Source organism: Panthera pardus, unplaced genomic scaffold (genome assembly GCF_024362965.1).
Source record: "Panthera pardus isolate Hobbes unplaced genomic scaffold, ASM2436296v1 HiC_scaffold_27, whole genome shotgun sequence".
Classification (NCBI taxonomy): Eukaryota; Metazoa; Chordata; class Mammalia; order Carnivora; family Felidae; genus Panthera; species Panthera pardus.
In genome coordinates, this window is record NW_026526843.1 from 56,606,838 (window position 1) to 56,622,972 (window position 16,135).

At 34.9% G+C, this 16,135-nt stretch overlaps 1 protein-coding gene across 3 annotated transcripts in view; it reads left to right on the forward strand.

Moving 5' to 3' along the window:
* The window catches only part of HDX (highly divergent homeobox), a 170,044-nt gene that overhangs the window by 94,108 nt on the left and 59,801 nt on the right, over positions 1-16,135 (forward strand). For all 3 annotated transcript variants that reach the window (XM_019429493.2, XM_019429492.2, XM_053891449.1), the window contains exon 5: positions 12,366-12,512. In XM_019429493.2, coding sequence (XP_019285038.1) covers positions 12,366-12,512 — 147 coding nt within the window. The remainder of the gene's footprint in view (positions 1-12,365; positions 12,513-16,135) is intronic.

The window sequence follows — 16,135 nt, forward strand, 5'->3', positions numbered from 1 at the left end:
AGAGACACTTCCTGAAGCGCCAGACCCTGGACAGTATATGGCCTCTTCTTCATAACACCATTACTCTCTGAAGTAGGAAAAATAACAGGCTTTTTAAGAGAAGACAGAGGCCTACACAAAATGCCAATAGAGAGGAATACATATCAAAGGAAAGAACAAGAAAAGGTCATAGCAAGAGATCTAATCAAAACAGATATAAGTAATATGCCTGATGGAGAATGTAAAGCAACAATTGCAAGGATATTGGCTGGGCCTGAAAAATGTATAGAAGACACCAGGGATACCCTTACCACAGAGATAAAACAGTTAAAAAACAGTCAGAAATGAAAAAAAAAATACAATGACTGAGACTGTAAACTGACTATAATGACCACAAGGCTGGAAGAAGCAGAATGAATAAGTGATGCAGAAGATAAGACTAATGAAAGTAATGACGCTAAACAAAAGAGAAAAATAATTATGGATCACAAGAATACACTTGGGGAACTCGGTGCTGCCATTAAACATACTAACATCTGTATTATAGGAGTCCCAGAAAAAGGAGAGAAAGGGGAGTAGAAGGTTTATTTGAGGATATAATAACTGAAAGCTTACTTAATCTGGGAAGAAAACAGACATCCAGAACCTGGAGACACAGGGAACTCCCAGTAAAATCAACAAAAGCAGGCCAACACCAAGACATATTGTAATTAAATTTGCAAAATATAATGATAAAGAAAAAAATCTTAAAAGCAGCAAGAAAAAATAAATCTACAGCTTACAAGGGAAGACCGATAAGGCTAGCTACAGGTCTTTCCACAGAAACTTGGCAACATAGAAGGGAGTGGCATGATATATTCAATATGCTGAATGGTAAAAATCTGCAGCCAAGAATACTTTATCCAGAAAGACTATCATTCAGAACAGAAGAGATAAACAGTTTCCCAGACAAAATGAATTTGTGACAGCTGAACTATCCCTGCAGTAAATATTAAAGAGGACTCTGGGAAAGAAAGACCAAAAGTGACAAAGATGAGAAATGAACAGAGAAAATTTCCAGAAACAACAAAAAATAAAATAGCAATAAATACAAATTTGTCAATAACTATTCTGACTCTGAGTGGACTAAGTGCTCCAATCAAAAGACATAGGGTGTCAGAATGGGTAAAAAAAAAAAAAAATAAGAACCATATATTGTACCTACAAGAGATTCATTTTAGGCCTAAAGATATCTGCAGATTGAAATTGGGGGGATGGAGAAATATTTATAATGCAAATGGGGTGAAAAGAAAGCCAGAGTAACAATACTTATATCAGACAAGCTAGGTTAAACCAACGACTATAACAAGAAGTGAAGAAGGGCATTTATCATAATAAAGGGGACTATCTAACAAGATCTAACAATTATAAATATTTATGCCCCAATATTAAAGCACCCTAATATAAGAATCAATTAATAACAAACATAAAGAAGCTCATTGATAATAATACAGTATTATCAGGGGACATTGACACCCCACTTATGTCAATGGACAGATGATCAAACAAAATCAACAAGAAAACAATGGCTTTGAATGTCACCCTGGATCAGATTAACTGGACAGATATTTTCAGAACATTCCATCCCAAAGCAGCAGAATACACATTCTTTTTGAATGCACATGGGACATTCTCCAGAATAGATTACATACTAGGTCACAAATGTGACCTCAACAAGTACAAAAATATTGAGACCACACCATGTTTATTTTCTGACAACAATGCTATGAAACTTGAAATCAACCACAAGAAAAAATTTGTAAAGACAACAAATACACGGAGGTTAAACAACATGCTAGTAAAGAATGAGTGGACAAGCCAGGAAATCAAAGGAGAAATAAAAAAAATACATGGAAACAAATGAAAATAAAAACAGGACAGTCCAAAATCTTTGGGATGCAGTGAAAACTGTCATAAGTAGGAAATATATATGACTACAGGCCTACTTCAAGAAGCAAGAAAAACCTCAAATACAAAATCTAACCTTACACCTAAAGGAGGTAGAAAAAGAACAATGAGCAAACCTTAAAGCCAACAGAAGCAGGGAAATTATATGAATTAAAGCATAAATAAATGATACACTAAAAAATAAAAACATAAAAAATAGCAGAACAGATCAATGAAACCAGGCTGGCTCTTTGAAAAAATTAATGACATTGATAACCCCCTAGCCAAATTTATCAAAAAGAAAAGGAAAAGGAACCAAATAAAATCACAAATGAGAGGGGAGAAATGACAATCAACATGACCAAAATTCAAACAATTATAAGAGAATATAATGAAAAATTATATGCCAACAAATTAGACAATATGGAAGAAATGTATCAATTCCTAGAATCATATAATCTAACAAAATTGAAATGGAAAGAGATAGAAAACTTGAACAGACCAATTACCAACAAAGAAGTTAAATCACTAATCAAAAACCTCCCAACGTGGAGTGCCTGGGTGGCTCAGTTGGTTAAGTGTCTGACTTCAGCTCAGGTCATGATCTCGCTTTTCTTGAGCTAGATCCCTGTGTCGGGCTCTGTGCTGACAGCTCAGAGTCTGGAGCCTGTGTCGGATTCTGTGTCTCCCTCTCTGCCCCTCCCCTGCTCCTGTTCTTTCTCTCTCTGTCTCTAAAAAAATAAATAAGCATTAAAAAAAAAACTTAAAAAAATTCCCAACAAACAAAAGTCCAGGGCCAGATGGCTTCACAGGGGAATTCTATCAAACATTTAAAGAACAGTTAATACCTATTCTTTTCAAAGTATTCCAAAAAAGATAAATTGAAGGAAACTTCCAAATTTATTATATGAGACCAGCATTACTCTAATTCCAAAACCAGATAAAGATTCCACTAAAAAAGAGAACTACAGGCCAATATTCCTTATGAACATAGATGCAGATATTCTCAAGAAAATACTAGCAATTTGAATTCAACAGTACAGTAAAAGAATGATTCAGCGAGATCAAGCAAAATTTATTCCTGGGCTGCAAGGGTGTTTCAGTATTCACAAATCAATCAACATGACACACCACATTAAGAAAAGAAAGGATAAAAACCATATGATCTCTTCAATAGATGCAGAAAAAACATTAGACAAAGTACAACATCCATTCCTTATGAAATCAATGAACAAAATAGGGACAGAGGGAACATATCTCAACATCATAAAAGTCATATGCAAAAAAAAACACAGCTAATATCACCTTCAATTGGGAAAAATTGAGAGCTTTTCCCCTACAGTCAGGAATGAGACAGGAATGTCCACTCTCACCACTGTTATTTAGCATAGTACTGGAAGTATTAGCCTCACCAATCAAAAATAAAAGGCATCCAAATTAACAAGGATGTAGATATTTTTCATATTTGCAAATGACATGATACCCTATATAGAAATCCCAAAAGACTCTTCCTCAAAGTTGCCAGAACTGATACATGATTTCATCAAAATCACAGGATACAAAATCAATGTACAGAAATCTGTTGCATTTCTAGACAATAATAATGAAACAACAGAAAGAAAAATTAAGGAATCAACCCCATACAACACCTTACAATCAAAAATCATATCTAGGAATAAACCTAAACAAAGAGGTAAAATATATATAAACTGAAAACTATAAAACACTGATGAAATAAATTGAAATTGAAGAGGACACAATGAAATGGAAAAACATTCCATGCTCATGGATTGGAAGAAAAACATCGTTAAAATGACTATACTCCCCAAAGCAAAGTACTTATTTTATACAATCCCTATAAAATACACCAGCATTTTGTACAGATGTCGAACAAACAATCCTAAAATTTTTATGGGACCACGAATGGTCCTGAATAGCCAAAGCAATCTTGAAAAAGGAAAGCAAAGCTGAAGGCATCATAATTCCAGATTTCAAGTTATATTACAAAGTTGTAGTGATCAAGACAGACATGGTACTGGCAAAAAAGCAGACACATAGATTAATAGAATAGAATGGAAAACTCAGAAATGAACCACAGCTATATGATAAACTAATCTTCGATAAAGCAGGAAAGAATATCCAATGGAAAAAAGATAGTCTCTTCAACAAATGATGTTGGAAAAACTGGATAATAACATGCAAAAGAATGAAAATCATAAACTTTATTACACCTTCCACACACAAAAATTTCAAAATGGATAAAAGACCTAAATATGAGATAGGGAACTATTGAAATCCTAGAGGAGAACACAGGCAGTAACCTCTTCGGCATTGGCTGTAGCAACTTCTTACTACGTATGTGTCCTGAGGCAAGGGAAACAACAGCAAAAATAAACCATTGGAACTTTATCAAAATAATAATCTTTTTTAAACTTTTTTTAACGTTTATTTATTTTTGAGACAGAGAGAGACAGAGCATGAATGGGGGAGGGTCAGAGAGAGGGAGACACAGAATCTGAAACAGGCTTCAGGCTCTGAGCTGTCAGCACAGAGTCTGACGCAGGGCTCAAACTCATGGACCACAAGATCATGACCTGAGCCAAAGTTGGATTCTTAACCAACTGAGCCACCCAGGGGCCCCTCTATATCTTTAATCTTTGACATTTCATTATTATATATTATGACGTGCATCTCCTTGGGTTTATCTTGTTTGGAACTCTCTGTGTTTCTTGAGCCTGGATAAACTTCATATATCAAAAAAAAAATTGTGGTTTATATACACAATGGAGTACTACGTGGCAATGAGAAAGAATGAAATATGGCTCTTTGTAGCAACGTGGATGGAACTGGAGAGTGTGATGCTAAGTGAAATAAGCCATACAGAGAAAGACAGATACCATATGTTTTCACTCTTATGTGGATCCTGAGAAACTTAACAGAAACCCATTGGGGGGGGGGAGAAAAAAAAAGAGGTTAGAGTGGGAGAGAGCCAAAGCATAAGAGACTCTTAAAAACTGAGAACAAACTGAGGGCTGATGGGGGGTGGGAGGGAGGGGAAGGTGGGTGATGGGTATTGAGGAGGGCACCTTTTGGGATGAGCACTGGGTGTTGTATGGAAACCAATTTGACAATAAATTTCATAGTTAGAAAAAAAATTTAAAAAATGAAAGGACAGTGAATTGCTAATCATAGATAATGTGTTCAATGTGATTACAAATGTAATTATGTCCAAAAAGACATCTGACATGTTTAGCACAGAGGTGTATGGATTTAAAAAAATAATAAGAAAGAAGAAATAAAAGTATGATCCTTTATCTTTTAAGCTTATTTATTTTTATTTATTTTGAGAGAGAGAGACTCTGTGGGTGTGTGTGTGTGCCTGTGTGTGTGTGTGTGTGTGTGTGTGTGTGTGCGTGTGTGCATGAGTGGGGGAGGGGCAGAGAGAGAGACAAAGAGAGAACTGATTCTGCTTTTGGTTTGTTTATTCATTTGTTTTGGTTTTTAGATTTTTACATAGTGAAATCATATGGCATTGGTCTTTCCCAGTCTGACTTATTTCATTTGGCATAATACCCTCTAGGTCCTTAAACAAGGGCAATTTGGCTATGTTTATAAAAACTTAAATGCACATATTCTTTGGCCCACTAATCCCAATTTGTGGCATATTTATAGAGGCCGGAGGAAGAGGGATTGGGGATGGGTGAGTTCTGCTTTCGGTTTTGTCCAGAAAAGCCTAAGTTGGCAGAAAAGATTACTCAAGGCTTCATGCAAGTCAAGAGAGAAAAGAGGGAGGCTAAGGGAAGTCTCCCAAGCTGATCTCAAGCTCCTGTATTTAAGAATACATGTAGGGAAACATTGTGCAATACATCAGGGGGCTAAGTGCCAATAAGAAAGTATAGAAAGTGTACAGAAAAACAAGTTAAGGTGTTGTCAAGACTACAAAAGAGCATATGCAGAAAACAGGGTGGAAAACAAGATGAGCTATTCCATAGATAACATGATCTAAGGAATTCCTGAGCACAGGAACAACCCAACCCCTAGATATACATTAACTAAATAAGGGAAGTGCAGCCCACTGTTTTCAGCAAGGCCAGAAAGCAATGTTCTCCTTTCCAATGCATTCCCTATAATCTCCTAACCCAGGGCATAGCTATTTGATTTGCCACAGGGATGGACACAATTGATGAAGGGGAGTAGGAGGTACAGACTTCCAGTTATGGAATGAGTAAGTCATGGGAATAAAAAGCACAGCATAGGAAATGTAGTCAGTGAGAATGTAATAGCATTATATAATGATGAGTGATAGCTACACTTGTAGTGAGCATAACATAATGTATAGAGAAGTCAAATCACTATGTTGTACACCTGAAACTAACATAACATTATGTTTCAAATATACTCAAATTTAAAAAAAAAATTAAAAGACCTAATATTAAGGCCTCATATTATGTGTTTTGACATCTGGGGAAAGCAAGGAGAGTCTCAAATGGCCAACCACAAGTTCCCCTTGTCATCCTGTACCTGTAGACAAAGTACCATATTCAAATAACTCATCACAGGGACCAAGTGCAGTGCCTGCTTATCCCTGAATTGTGGGTTTCTGTTCAAACAGGCCAAGCACATCCTCCTCCTGTGGGAAATTCTCCTGAGGGAAATCCAATCCTCCTATGGGAAATGGGGGTTTCACCACTCTCAGGGATTACACTACAGCCTCTGTTTGTTCACTCTATTCCCAGAGAGAATCCCCATGTGTCCCTTTGTAGCATGTGGTGTTCTTTTCCAAGCTATGAGTATACCTGACTAATACACTACTGTTGATTTTATCTGTTTAGTGTTGAGAGGCTTTTGTTGGCTATCCCCAAAACTCTAGGGCAAGAATCCCTTCATCACCAATGAGAAGTGGAGGTGATCAAAACAAAAAAAAATATGTATAGTTGCAAATAATGTATAATTGTATAATTGCAAATTGTATAATTGCATAATGTATAATTGCAAATAAAAATCAAGATTTATATATAAGGATATCCATTTAAGTGTTGTTTTTAATAGCAATAACCTGAAAAACACCTAAACTTTCACAATTAGATATTTCTAAATCATGTAGTGTCTATTGCATATATATGTATATACACCTTATCTTCTTTATCCATTTATCATTATATATACATCTTCTTTATCCATTCATCTATCAATGGACACTAGGATTAGTCCATAATTTGACCATTGTAAATAATGCTGCAATTAAAATAGGGGTGCATATATCTTTTTGGATTAGTGTTTCAATATTCTTTGGTTAAATACTCAGTAATAGAATTACTAAATCATACAATAATTTTATTTTTAATTTTTTGAAAAGCCTCCATATTGTTTTCCACAGTGACTGTAACAATTTGTATTCCCACCAAGAGTGCATGAGGGTTCCTTTTTTCCACATCCTCATCAATACTTGTTTTTTGTGTTTTTGATTTTAGCCATTTTGAGAGGTATGAGATGATATCTCATTGTGGTTTTGATTTGCATTTCCCTGCTGATGAGTGATGTTGAGCATCTTTTCGTGTGTCTGTTAGTCATCTCTATGACTTCTTTGGAGAAATGTGTGTTCCTGTCCTCTGCCCATTTTTAAACTGGATTATTTGGGAGTTTTTTGGTGTTGAGTTGTATAAGTTCTTTATATATTCTGGATACTAAGCCGTTATTGGATATGTCATTTGCAAATATCTTTGCCCATTAAGTAGATTATCTTATTATTGTTGCTTGTTTTCTTTGCTGTGCAGAAGCTTTATATTTTTATGTGGTCCATGGAACACAATTTAGCAGTTAAAAAGATTGAGGTAGTTCACACCAGTCAGAGTGGCCAAAATGAACAAATCAGGAGACTATAGATGCTGGCGAGGATGTGGAGAAACGGGAACCCTCTTGAACTGTTGGTGGGAATGCAAACTGGTGCAGCCACTCTGGAAAACAGTGTGGAGGTTCCTCAAAAAATTAAAAATAGACCTACCCTATGACCCAGCAATAGCACTGCTAGGAATTTACCCAAGGGATACAAGAGTACTGATGCATAGGGGCACTTGTACCCCAATGTTTATAGCAGCACTCTCAACAATAGCCAAATTATGGAAAAGGCCTAACTGTCCATCAACTGATGAATGGATAAAGAAATTGTGGTTTATATACACAATGGAGTACTATGTGGCAATGAGACAGAATGAAATATGGCCCTTTGTAGCAACGTGGATGGAACTGGAGAGTGTGATGCTAAGTGAAATAAGCCATACAGAGAAAGACAGATACCATATGTTTTCACTCTTATGTGGATCCTGAGAAACTTAACAGAAACCCATTGGAGGGGGGGGGAAGAAAAAAAAAGAGGTTAGAGTGGGAGAGAGCCAAAGCATAAGAGACTCTTAAAAACTGAGAACAAACTGAGGGTTGATGGGGGTGGGAGGGAGGAGAGGATTGGTGATGGGTATTGAGGAGGGCACCTTTTGGGATGAGCACTGGGTGTTGTATGGAAACCAATTTGACAATAAATTTTATATATTGAAAAAAAATATTGAGGTAGTGTATCTGAATGTGATGGTATAGAAATAGCTCCAAGATATACGTAAGTAATAGAATTTAATTTTATAGTATCATCACTTTTTTTGTAAGTGTATATGCATTTTTGTTTTGGAAATTTTCTGGAAACTACTGACAGAAGTTGCCTTGATGTTTAGATTAGGAATTTGTAAATAAGGAAGGGAAAGAGACTATAGCTCGTAGTTTGGCTGTTTTTCTTATCAAGTGTATTATTCATTTTTACAATGAAAATAAAACTAAAAAAGTATGATCTCTGCTACTAATGAGCTGATTTTTAAGTAGAAAGATGAATAGAATTTCACAAAACAAGTTTGAAGTCTCAACACTACAGGCTAGTGTCTGGACTGATGATTGAAATAGGGCAGAATGGTGCACAGCATATGGAACACTGAAGCAGTAAGCTGAAGGAGTGTTAATTGTATTAAAATTTTTTAATAGTTCTCATTTTAAAGGGGCTTCCTCTGAATATAAATAGTTTACCTCTACATTTAAGTAAGATCCATACATAAAACAGGACACTGTACTCCCCAACATCAGAGTTTTGTCATCTAATTTTATTTTTAAAAGAAAAGCAAAGAACTAATTTCCTACAAATGTTATGAAGTTTGTGAAGAGACCAGAAGGTTTCTGAATATTGTGTTGCAATATAATCCATGTACAATCAACACAATTACCTGGTCACTTGGGCCAAACCTCAGCTTTCACCCTAGTTTCAGGGTTACTGGAATGTTATTCTTTTCACAAAATCAACAAGAGAATTGTTTAATATGTCTCTCTCACTTGAGCCAGTGGTTTTGGCTGTAGGTTTCTTTCTAAAGTGAAAGTGGCTTAGAGCCCTGTCAAAAAACAAAACTGATTTTAACTTGAGGGCAGAATGTAACTTATCCTTTGTGTCCACCTTTTTATTCTTCTCTAAATCAATATTTACAGTTTTAATGATAAATTATTTTTATAACCTTATTATTTTCTTGGATAAGATATTTTTAAGAACTTTAACTGTTCTTCCCCCATAAGTTTCTACTTAATAGGCATTATCATAATAGCTTGCCTTCAACATTGCTAATGTTGGGACCCCAGCACATTTCTAACAAATCAAGTCAGGTTTTATTTAGTTCAATTTAAGGGATGAATCAGCTTCAGATGTCCTCTAAATGAATTACAAATTCATTGGATGAGTGTGTTCAGCGTTCTGTTCATTATTCCTTACATTCTGACAGTAATGTAGCCTGGCTTGCACTGGAGAACTTGATGCAATGGAAATATATAAAAACCCTTATGCTGGCTGTTATGGTGGATTATTTGAATCTACCTAGAACCCTACTCCCATTTATTTTGCTTTCTGTTTTATTTTAGCTACAAAACTATGGTACGATCAATATACAATGGGAACCTAATGAGCTTTTTATGTTGTAAATACTTGAAGCTTATTCCACTTGATTAAAAACTCTTGTATGGTATATTTTGATTTGTTCCTTAGGAACATGTAATTTAGTACTAGTACTTACAATAAATGTTACTCATCAAGGCTCTTTAAGTAGAGGAAAAACAAATTTATCATTTATCTGTGTTGAATGATCAACATACGCACAGAACAACTGTACTATATTGCCTATGAATAGACACATTAATTATACAATCTAACTTCACTATTTTGGTAGTAAACCACAAGTTCATATATTGCTTTCCCTCCTGATGTTTAAAATTCTTTCTGAGGGCCGCCTGGGTGGCTCAGTTGGTTAAGCCACCAACTTTGGCTCACGTCATGATCTCACGGTTCGTGGGTTTGTCCCTGGAAATGGCTCTGTGCTGACAGTTCAGAGCCTGGAGCCTGCTTCGAATGCTGCGTCTCCCTCTCTCTCTGTCTCTCCCCTGCTCACATTTTGTCACTCTCTCTCTCTAAAAAATAAAAAAAGTAAACATTAAAAAATTAAAAAGGAAAATTCTTGTTCAAAGGGTTGTAGCTTTAAAACACTTGTTTTAAACTTGCACTTGTTTTTTAGTATTTTACCAGTTTTAGCTATGATAACTTTCATTTAAGTCATGCTTTATATGTTGTATACATTATATTGTTATTCAAATCCAATTCAGGAGAGGGATCTATTTTAAATTTCATTAAGAAAGGGAATGTTGAGGGGCACCTGGGTGACTCCGTTAAGCGTCCGACTTCAGCTCAGGTCATGATCTCACAGTCCGTGAGTTCGAGCCCCGCATCGGGCTCTGTGCTGACAGCTCAGAGCCTGGAGCCTGTTTCAGATTCTGCATCTCCCTCTCTCTCTGCCCCTCCCCTGCTCATGCTCTGTCTCTCTGTGTCTCAAAAATAAATTTAAAAAAATAAATTAAAAAAAAAAAAGAAAGAAAGGGAATATTGAAATCAGTGTACTTCTACAAAGGATTTGAGGTGTAGCCTCTGTGAGACCAGACCATATCTTTTTAAGCAGAAGGAAGCAACAGAACCTCATACCTCCTTCCATGATTTGCAGCATTTCTCCTCAAGTCACTATCACAGGCTTTCTCTCTCACTCTCTTGCTCTCTCATTCTTGTTCTCTCATCACAAAAGCATGCATACACATACAAGGGCTTTGCAGGATATATATTTTTAATTAAAAGCTATTTTTAGATTTTTTTTTACCACCTCCTTAGCTAATTGGAGACCTCATAAGGATGAAGCTACTAGAAAAAAAAATCAGATTTCTATTTCTAGCTCTGCGATGGACATTTTGTTCCTTGTTAAATGTGTCCTTTGACCCTGCTTTTCCTGACTCCTTATCAATAAAATGAAAGTCATTATTCCATCATGCTTCTAATTTACTTCCTACAGTTGCCTCTAGGATTCATTGAATTAAAATAACATACAAGGTCTATAGTTTATTGGAATAAAAAAAATCTAAGAACAAAAAGGATAGGGTTATTATGAAACTTTCTGAAGTCATAAATATGATTATTAAAAGCTACCTTATCTTCTTAAGACTTTCTTATTTACACTTTTAATTTATTATAACATTAATACAAGATCTACACATGGCCAATCTAGATTAAATTCTCAAAAGACACCACAGTGATGTGATCTTGACTGTTATTTTTTAAAATATTTTTAATGTTTATTTATTTTTGAAAGAGAGAGAGACACACACACAGTGCAAGCAGGGGAGGGGCAGAAAGAAGGAGACACAGAATCCGAAGCAGGCTCCAGGCTCCAGGCAGTCAGTATGGAGCCCGATGTGGGGCTCAAACTCACAAACCGTGAGATCATGACCTGAGCTGAAGTCGGACACTCAACCGACTGAGCCACCCAGGCTCCCTAACCATTATTTTTTTAAATATATTTAGTGCGAATATGAATATGTGTATCATAGAAAAATGAAAAAAAAATAGACATTATAATAACAAGTGCTATTTACAGAATTGTGGGTAATTTAAATTCTTTCTTAAAAAATTTATCCTTATTTTCTACAATGACAATAAAATGTATTATTTATGTGATTATAATCATTTAAAATCAATACTGCTTATTTGCTGGGGCACCTTGCTGGCTCAGTTGGTAGAGCATGCAACTCTTGATCTCAGGGTTGTGAGTTAAAGCCCCACAATGGGTATGAAGTCTACTTTAAAAAAATGGTAAAAATAAAAACTAAAAACAACTTAAAAATACTACTTAATTGCTAACAGTTAATTTTTTTTACTTGTTTTATTCTAACACACTTTCATGTTATGGAAATATCATGGAGAGGCCCATTTCAGAATGGGGAAACACATATTAAGAACTGTGAAATTAATTTAGTTAGTTATGTGTTGAAAGTAGCCTAGCATAATTCACCCAGATGACCCTGTCTATAATATTCTTTCCTTTTATTCTAATTATTTTAAATCTGTCTTACAGCTACAAGACCGCACTCAGTTCAGTGACCGAGACTTAGCCACCCTTAAGAAGTACTGGGACAATGGCATGACCAGCCTTGGTTCTGTGTGTAGAGAGAAAATTGAAGCAGTTGCAACTGAATTAAATGTTGACTGTGAAATAGTTCGGGTAAGACATTTTCAATAATTTTCATGCTGTGATTGAAGATTGTCATAAAATAAAGCTCTATAAAAATTGCATGAGGTGCTGAAAACAAGAACATCAATAAAGTGAAAAAGATTATCCACAGAATGGGGCAAAATATTTTCAAAGTACATATCTGATAAGGAGCTTATATTCAGAGTATGTAAAGAATTCTTAAATATTAATAATAAAAAGGCAAATAATGCAATTGAAAATGGGCAAAGAATTTAAATATACTTTATCCAAAGAAGATATGCAACTGGCCAATAAACACACAAAAAGATGTTCAACATCATTTGTCATTGTGGAAATCAAAACCACAATGAGATACCACTTAATAGCCCATATGACTATAATAAAAAAGACAGATAATAACAAGTGTTGACTGGGATGTGGATAAATGGGAACCATTGTACACTTTTGTTGTAAATGTAAAATGTTTTAGCCACGTTGAAAAATAGTTCTTAAATTTTTAACATAGAGTTATCATATGACCCATCAATTTCACTCTTAGGTATGTACCCAAAAGAAATGAAATGTGTGTATACTCAAAAACTTATACATGCTCATTTGTTTTTTTTTTCTTAAATTCCAAATATGAATGAAATATTATGGTATTTCTTGCTCTCTGACTGACTTATTTCACTTAGCATAATACTTTCCAGATCCATTCACATTCTTCCAAATGGTCACATTGCATTCTTTTTTTTATGGCTGGGTGATATTCCATTGTATATATGTACCACTTTTTCTTTATCCATTCAGCAGTCAATGGACATTTGGTCTGTTTCCATAATTTGGCTATTATACATAGTGCTGCTATAAACATTGAGGTGCATGTATCCCTTCAAGTTAGTATTTTTTATTCTATGGGTAAATACCTTGTTGTGCAATTCCTGGATTGTAAGGTAGTTCTATTTTTAATTTTTTGAGGAAACTCCATACAGTTTTCCACAGTGGCTGCACCAATTCACATTCCACAGACAGTGCAAGAGGGTTTCCCTTTCTTCACATCTTCACCAACACTTGTTGTTTCTTGTGTTGTTAATTTTAGCCATTTTGACAGGTGTGAGGTGATACCTCATTGTAGTTTCAATTTGTATTTCTCTGATGATCAGTGATGGTGAGCATCTTTTCATATATCTGTTGGCCATCTGTATGTCTTCTTTGGAAAAATGTCTATTCTTGTCTTCTGTTCATTTCTTAATTGGATTATTCATCTTTTGGGTGTTGAGTTTTATGAGTTCTTTATATATTTTGGATAATAATCCTGTATCAGATATGTCATTTGCTAGTATCTTCTCCCATTCTGTAGGTTGGCTTTTAGTTTTGTTGATCATTTCATTCACTGTGCAAAGCTTTTTGTTTTATTGAAACAAATGAGCATAGGAGAAAAAAAGAGAGAGAGGCAAACCAAGAAACAGACTCTTAACTATAGAGAATGAATTGATGGTTACGATGGAAGAGGTGATTGGGAGGGATGGAGTAAATAGGTGTTGGTGATTAAGGAGTGCACTTGCAGTGAGCACAGGGTGTTGTATGTAAGTGTTGAAACACTGAATTGTACACCTGAAACTAATAATACGTTGTATGTTAACTAATTGGAATTTAAATAAAAACTTAAAAAAAGTACTTATACATGGATATCCATAGCAGCATTGTTCATAATAGCCAAAAAGTGGGAAAAAAAACAAATGTCCATGAAGTGAATGCATAAAGAAAGTGTGATATAGCATAGAATGGAATATTATATAGGCATATAAAGTAATGAAATACTGAAACGTGCTACAAAATAGATGCTTCTTGAAAACATTATGTTAAGTGAAAGAAACCAGTCACCAAAGACCACATATTTTATGATTCCATTTATATGAAATATCCAGAATAGGCACATCTATAGAAATGAAAAGTAGTATCAGTAATTGCCAGGGGATTGAGATAGGGAGGAATGAAAAATGATTGTTAATGAGTATAGGGTTTCTTTTTGGCATGCTGAAAGTATTCGGAATTTGGGTGATTACATTACATTACATTACATTATATTATGAAACATTACATAAGGTAATATGAAATAGACCTCACATGTTATGTAATGAAATTTTGATTGAAAATTATATTGATCAGTCATGGGTACAGTAGTTTACATTCAATTTATAAAATGTGGATATAAGATTTAAATAGTAGTAATAGTAGTATGCTTGTAAGTGTTTAACAATTAGCTAAGGGAAAAAACCTGATTTATAGCATTTCTTGATTTATGTGGTATAAAGAATCCCACTCTGGGCGATTTCATTGATCATTAAATGTGGAATTTAGAAGAGATGCTAACAGTTGGCTTTTTCAAGGAAGTATGAGTAGGCTTTAGCTTACACTGGAGATTCATCCCAGAAAATCAAGAGGGAAGTGCTATTAAAGAACAAATGGCAAACTTCAGATTTCTTCTAAAGGAAGAAATAAAGTATTTTCACATACATAGATGAAGAAAAAGGGAATATTGGGAGAAACCATGGAGCACAGATTTCAAAAAATAATTGCTATTTTCACAATGCTTGCTTTTCGGTTTTTTTTTTTTTTTTGGATCCAAATGAAAAATCAAATTAAATCCTGCATTTACTGAGCATGCTATATTATGTATACTAACAAAGAAATAGAAATGCATTAGACACTTTCCCTGTTTTTAAGTAGTTTGGAGTCTAGCAAGAAAGATAACACAAGAATACAAATGATTGAAGAGGAATTGGAGTGGGATAATGGTATGAGAAGCCTAAATGCCAAGAATAAGGAACTTCAGAACATGTGTTTTTGTTCTTATCATTTTTTTTTAAAATAGAAGTTATAAATGCACACAGCTTAAGGAGCCGAGTTCTGTAAAACTTGCTATAAAACCAACATTCCTTATTCTTTCCCTACTCCTATTTTCCAATAGCTGGAATCAAGCACTTTTTACCTCCACCTATGAATAATGTGTTTTATTAATTAGAATTAGGTTTGCCTGTAACAGAAACACTCAATAGTAATTCAGACAAGATATTTTAATTTCATGTACAAGTCCAGGGATGTACAACTTAAAATTGGCATGGCAGTTCTGCCCCATAAACTCCTGAGTGACTCTGGTACATTCCACCTTCAATTCTGCCATCTCTATGATGTACTTCTTGCCCACAAGGTCCAAAATTATGACACTTATGGTCCAGGAAGCAAGACAGAGGGGGGTAAAAGAAGAGGCAAGGGGTGTGTACCAGCTATCTTTTAAAGAGGATTCCCAGAAACTGTCACAAGACACATTCACTTCTAACCCACTGGCTGAAGATTAGTTCCATGGTCATACCTAACTGTAAGGGATGCTGAAAATGCAGTTATACTCTGGGAAGCCATATGCCCAACTAAACTTTTTTTATTATTCTGGAAGAGGGAGAAGACAGATATTGGGAAATACCTAAGAGTCTCCCTTCTCTCTGTTTATATGACTATTTCTTGATTTTTCAATGCTAGCCATTGTTGATTGATTTTCCACTAAAATACGAGGGTTTATCCTCAATCTTTTTCAAGATCTCTTCAGTGATCCTTTTACTTACATGCATACTTTTTCTCTTTTATTCTCCCAGTTT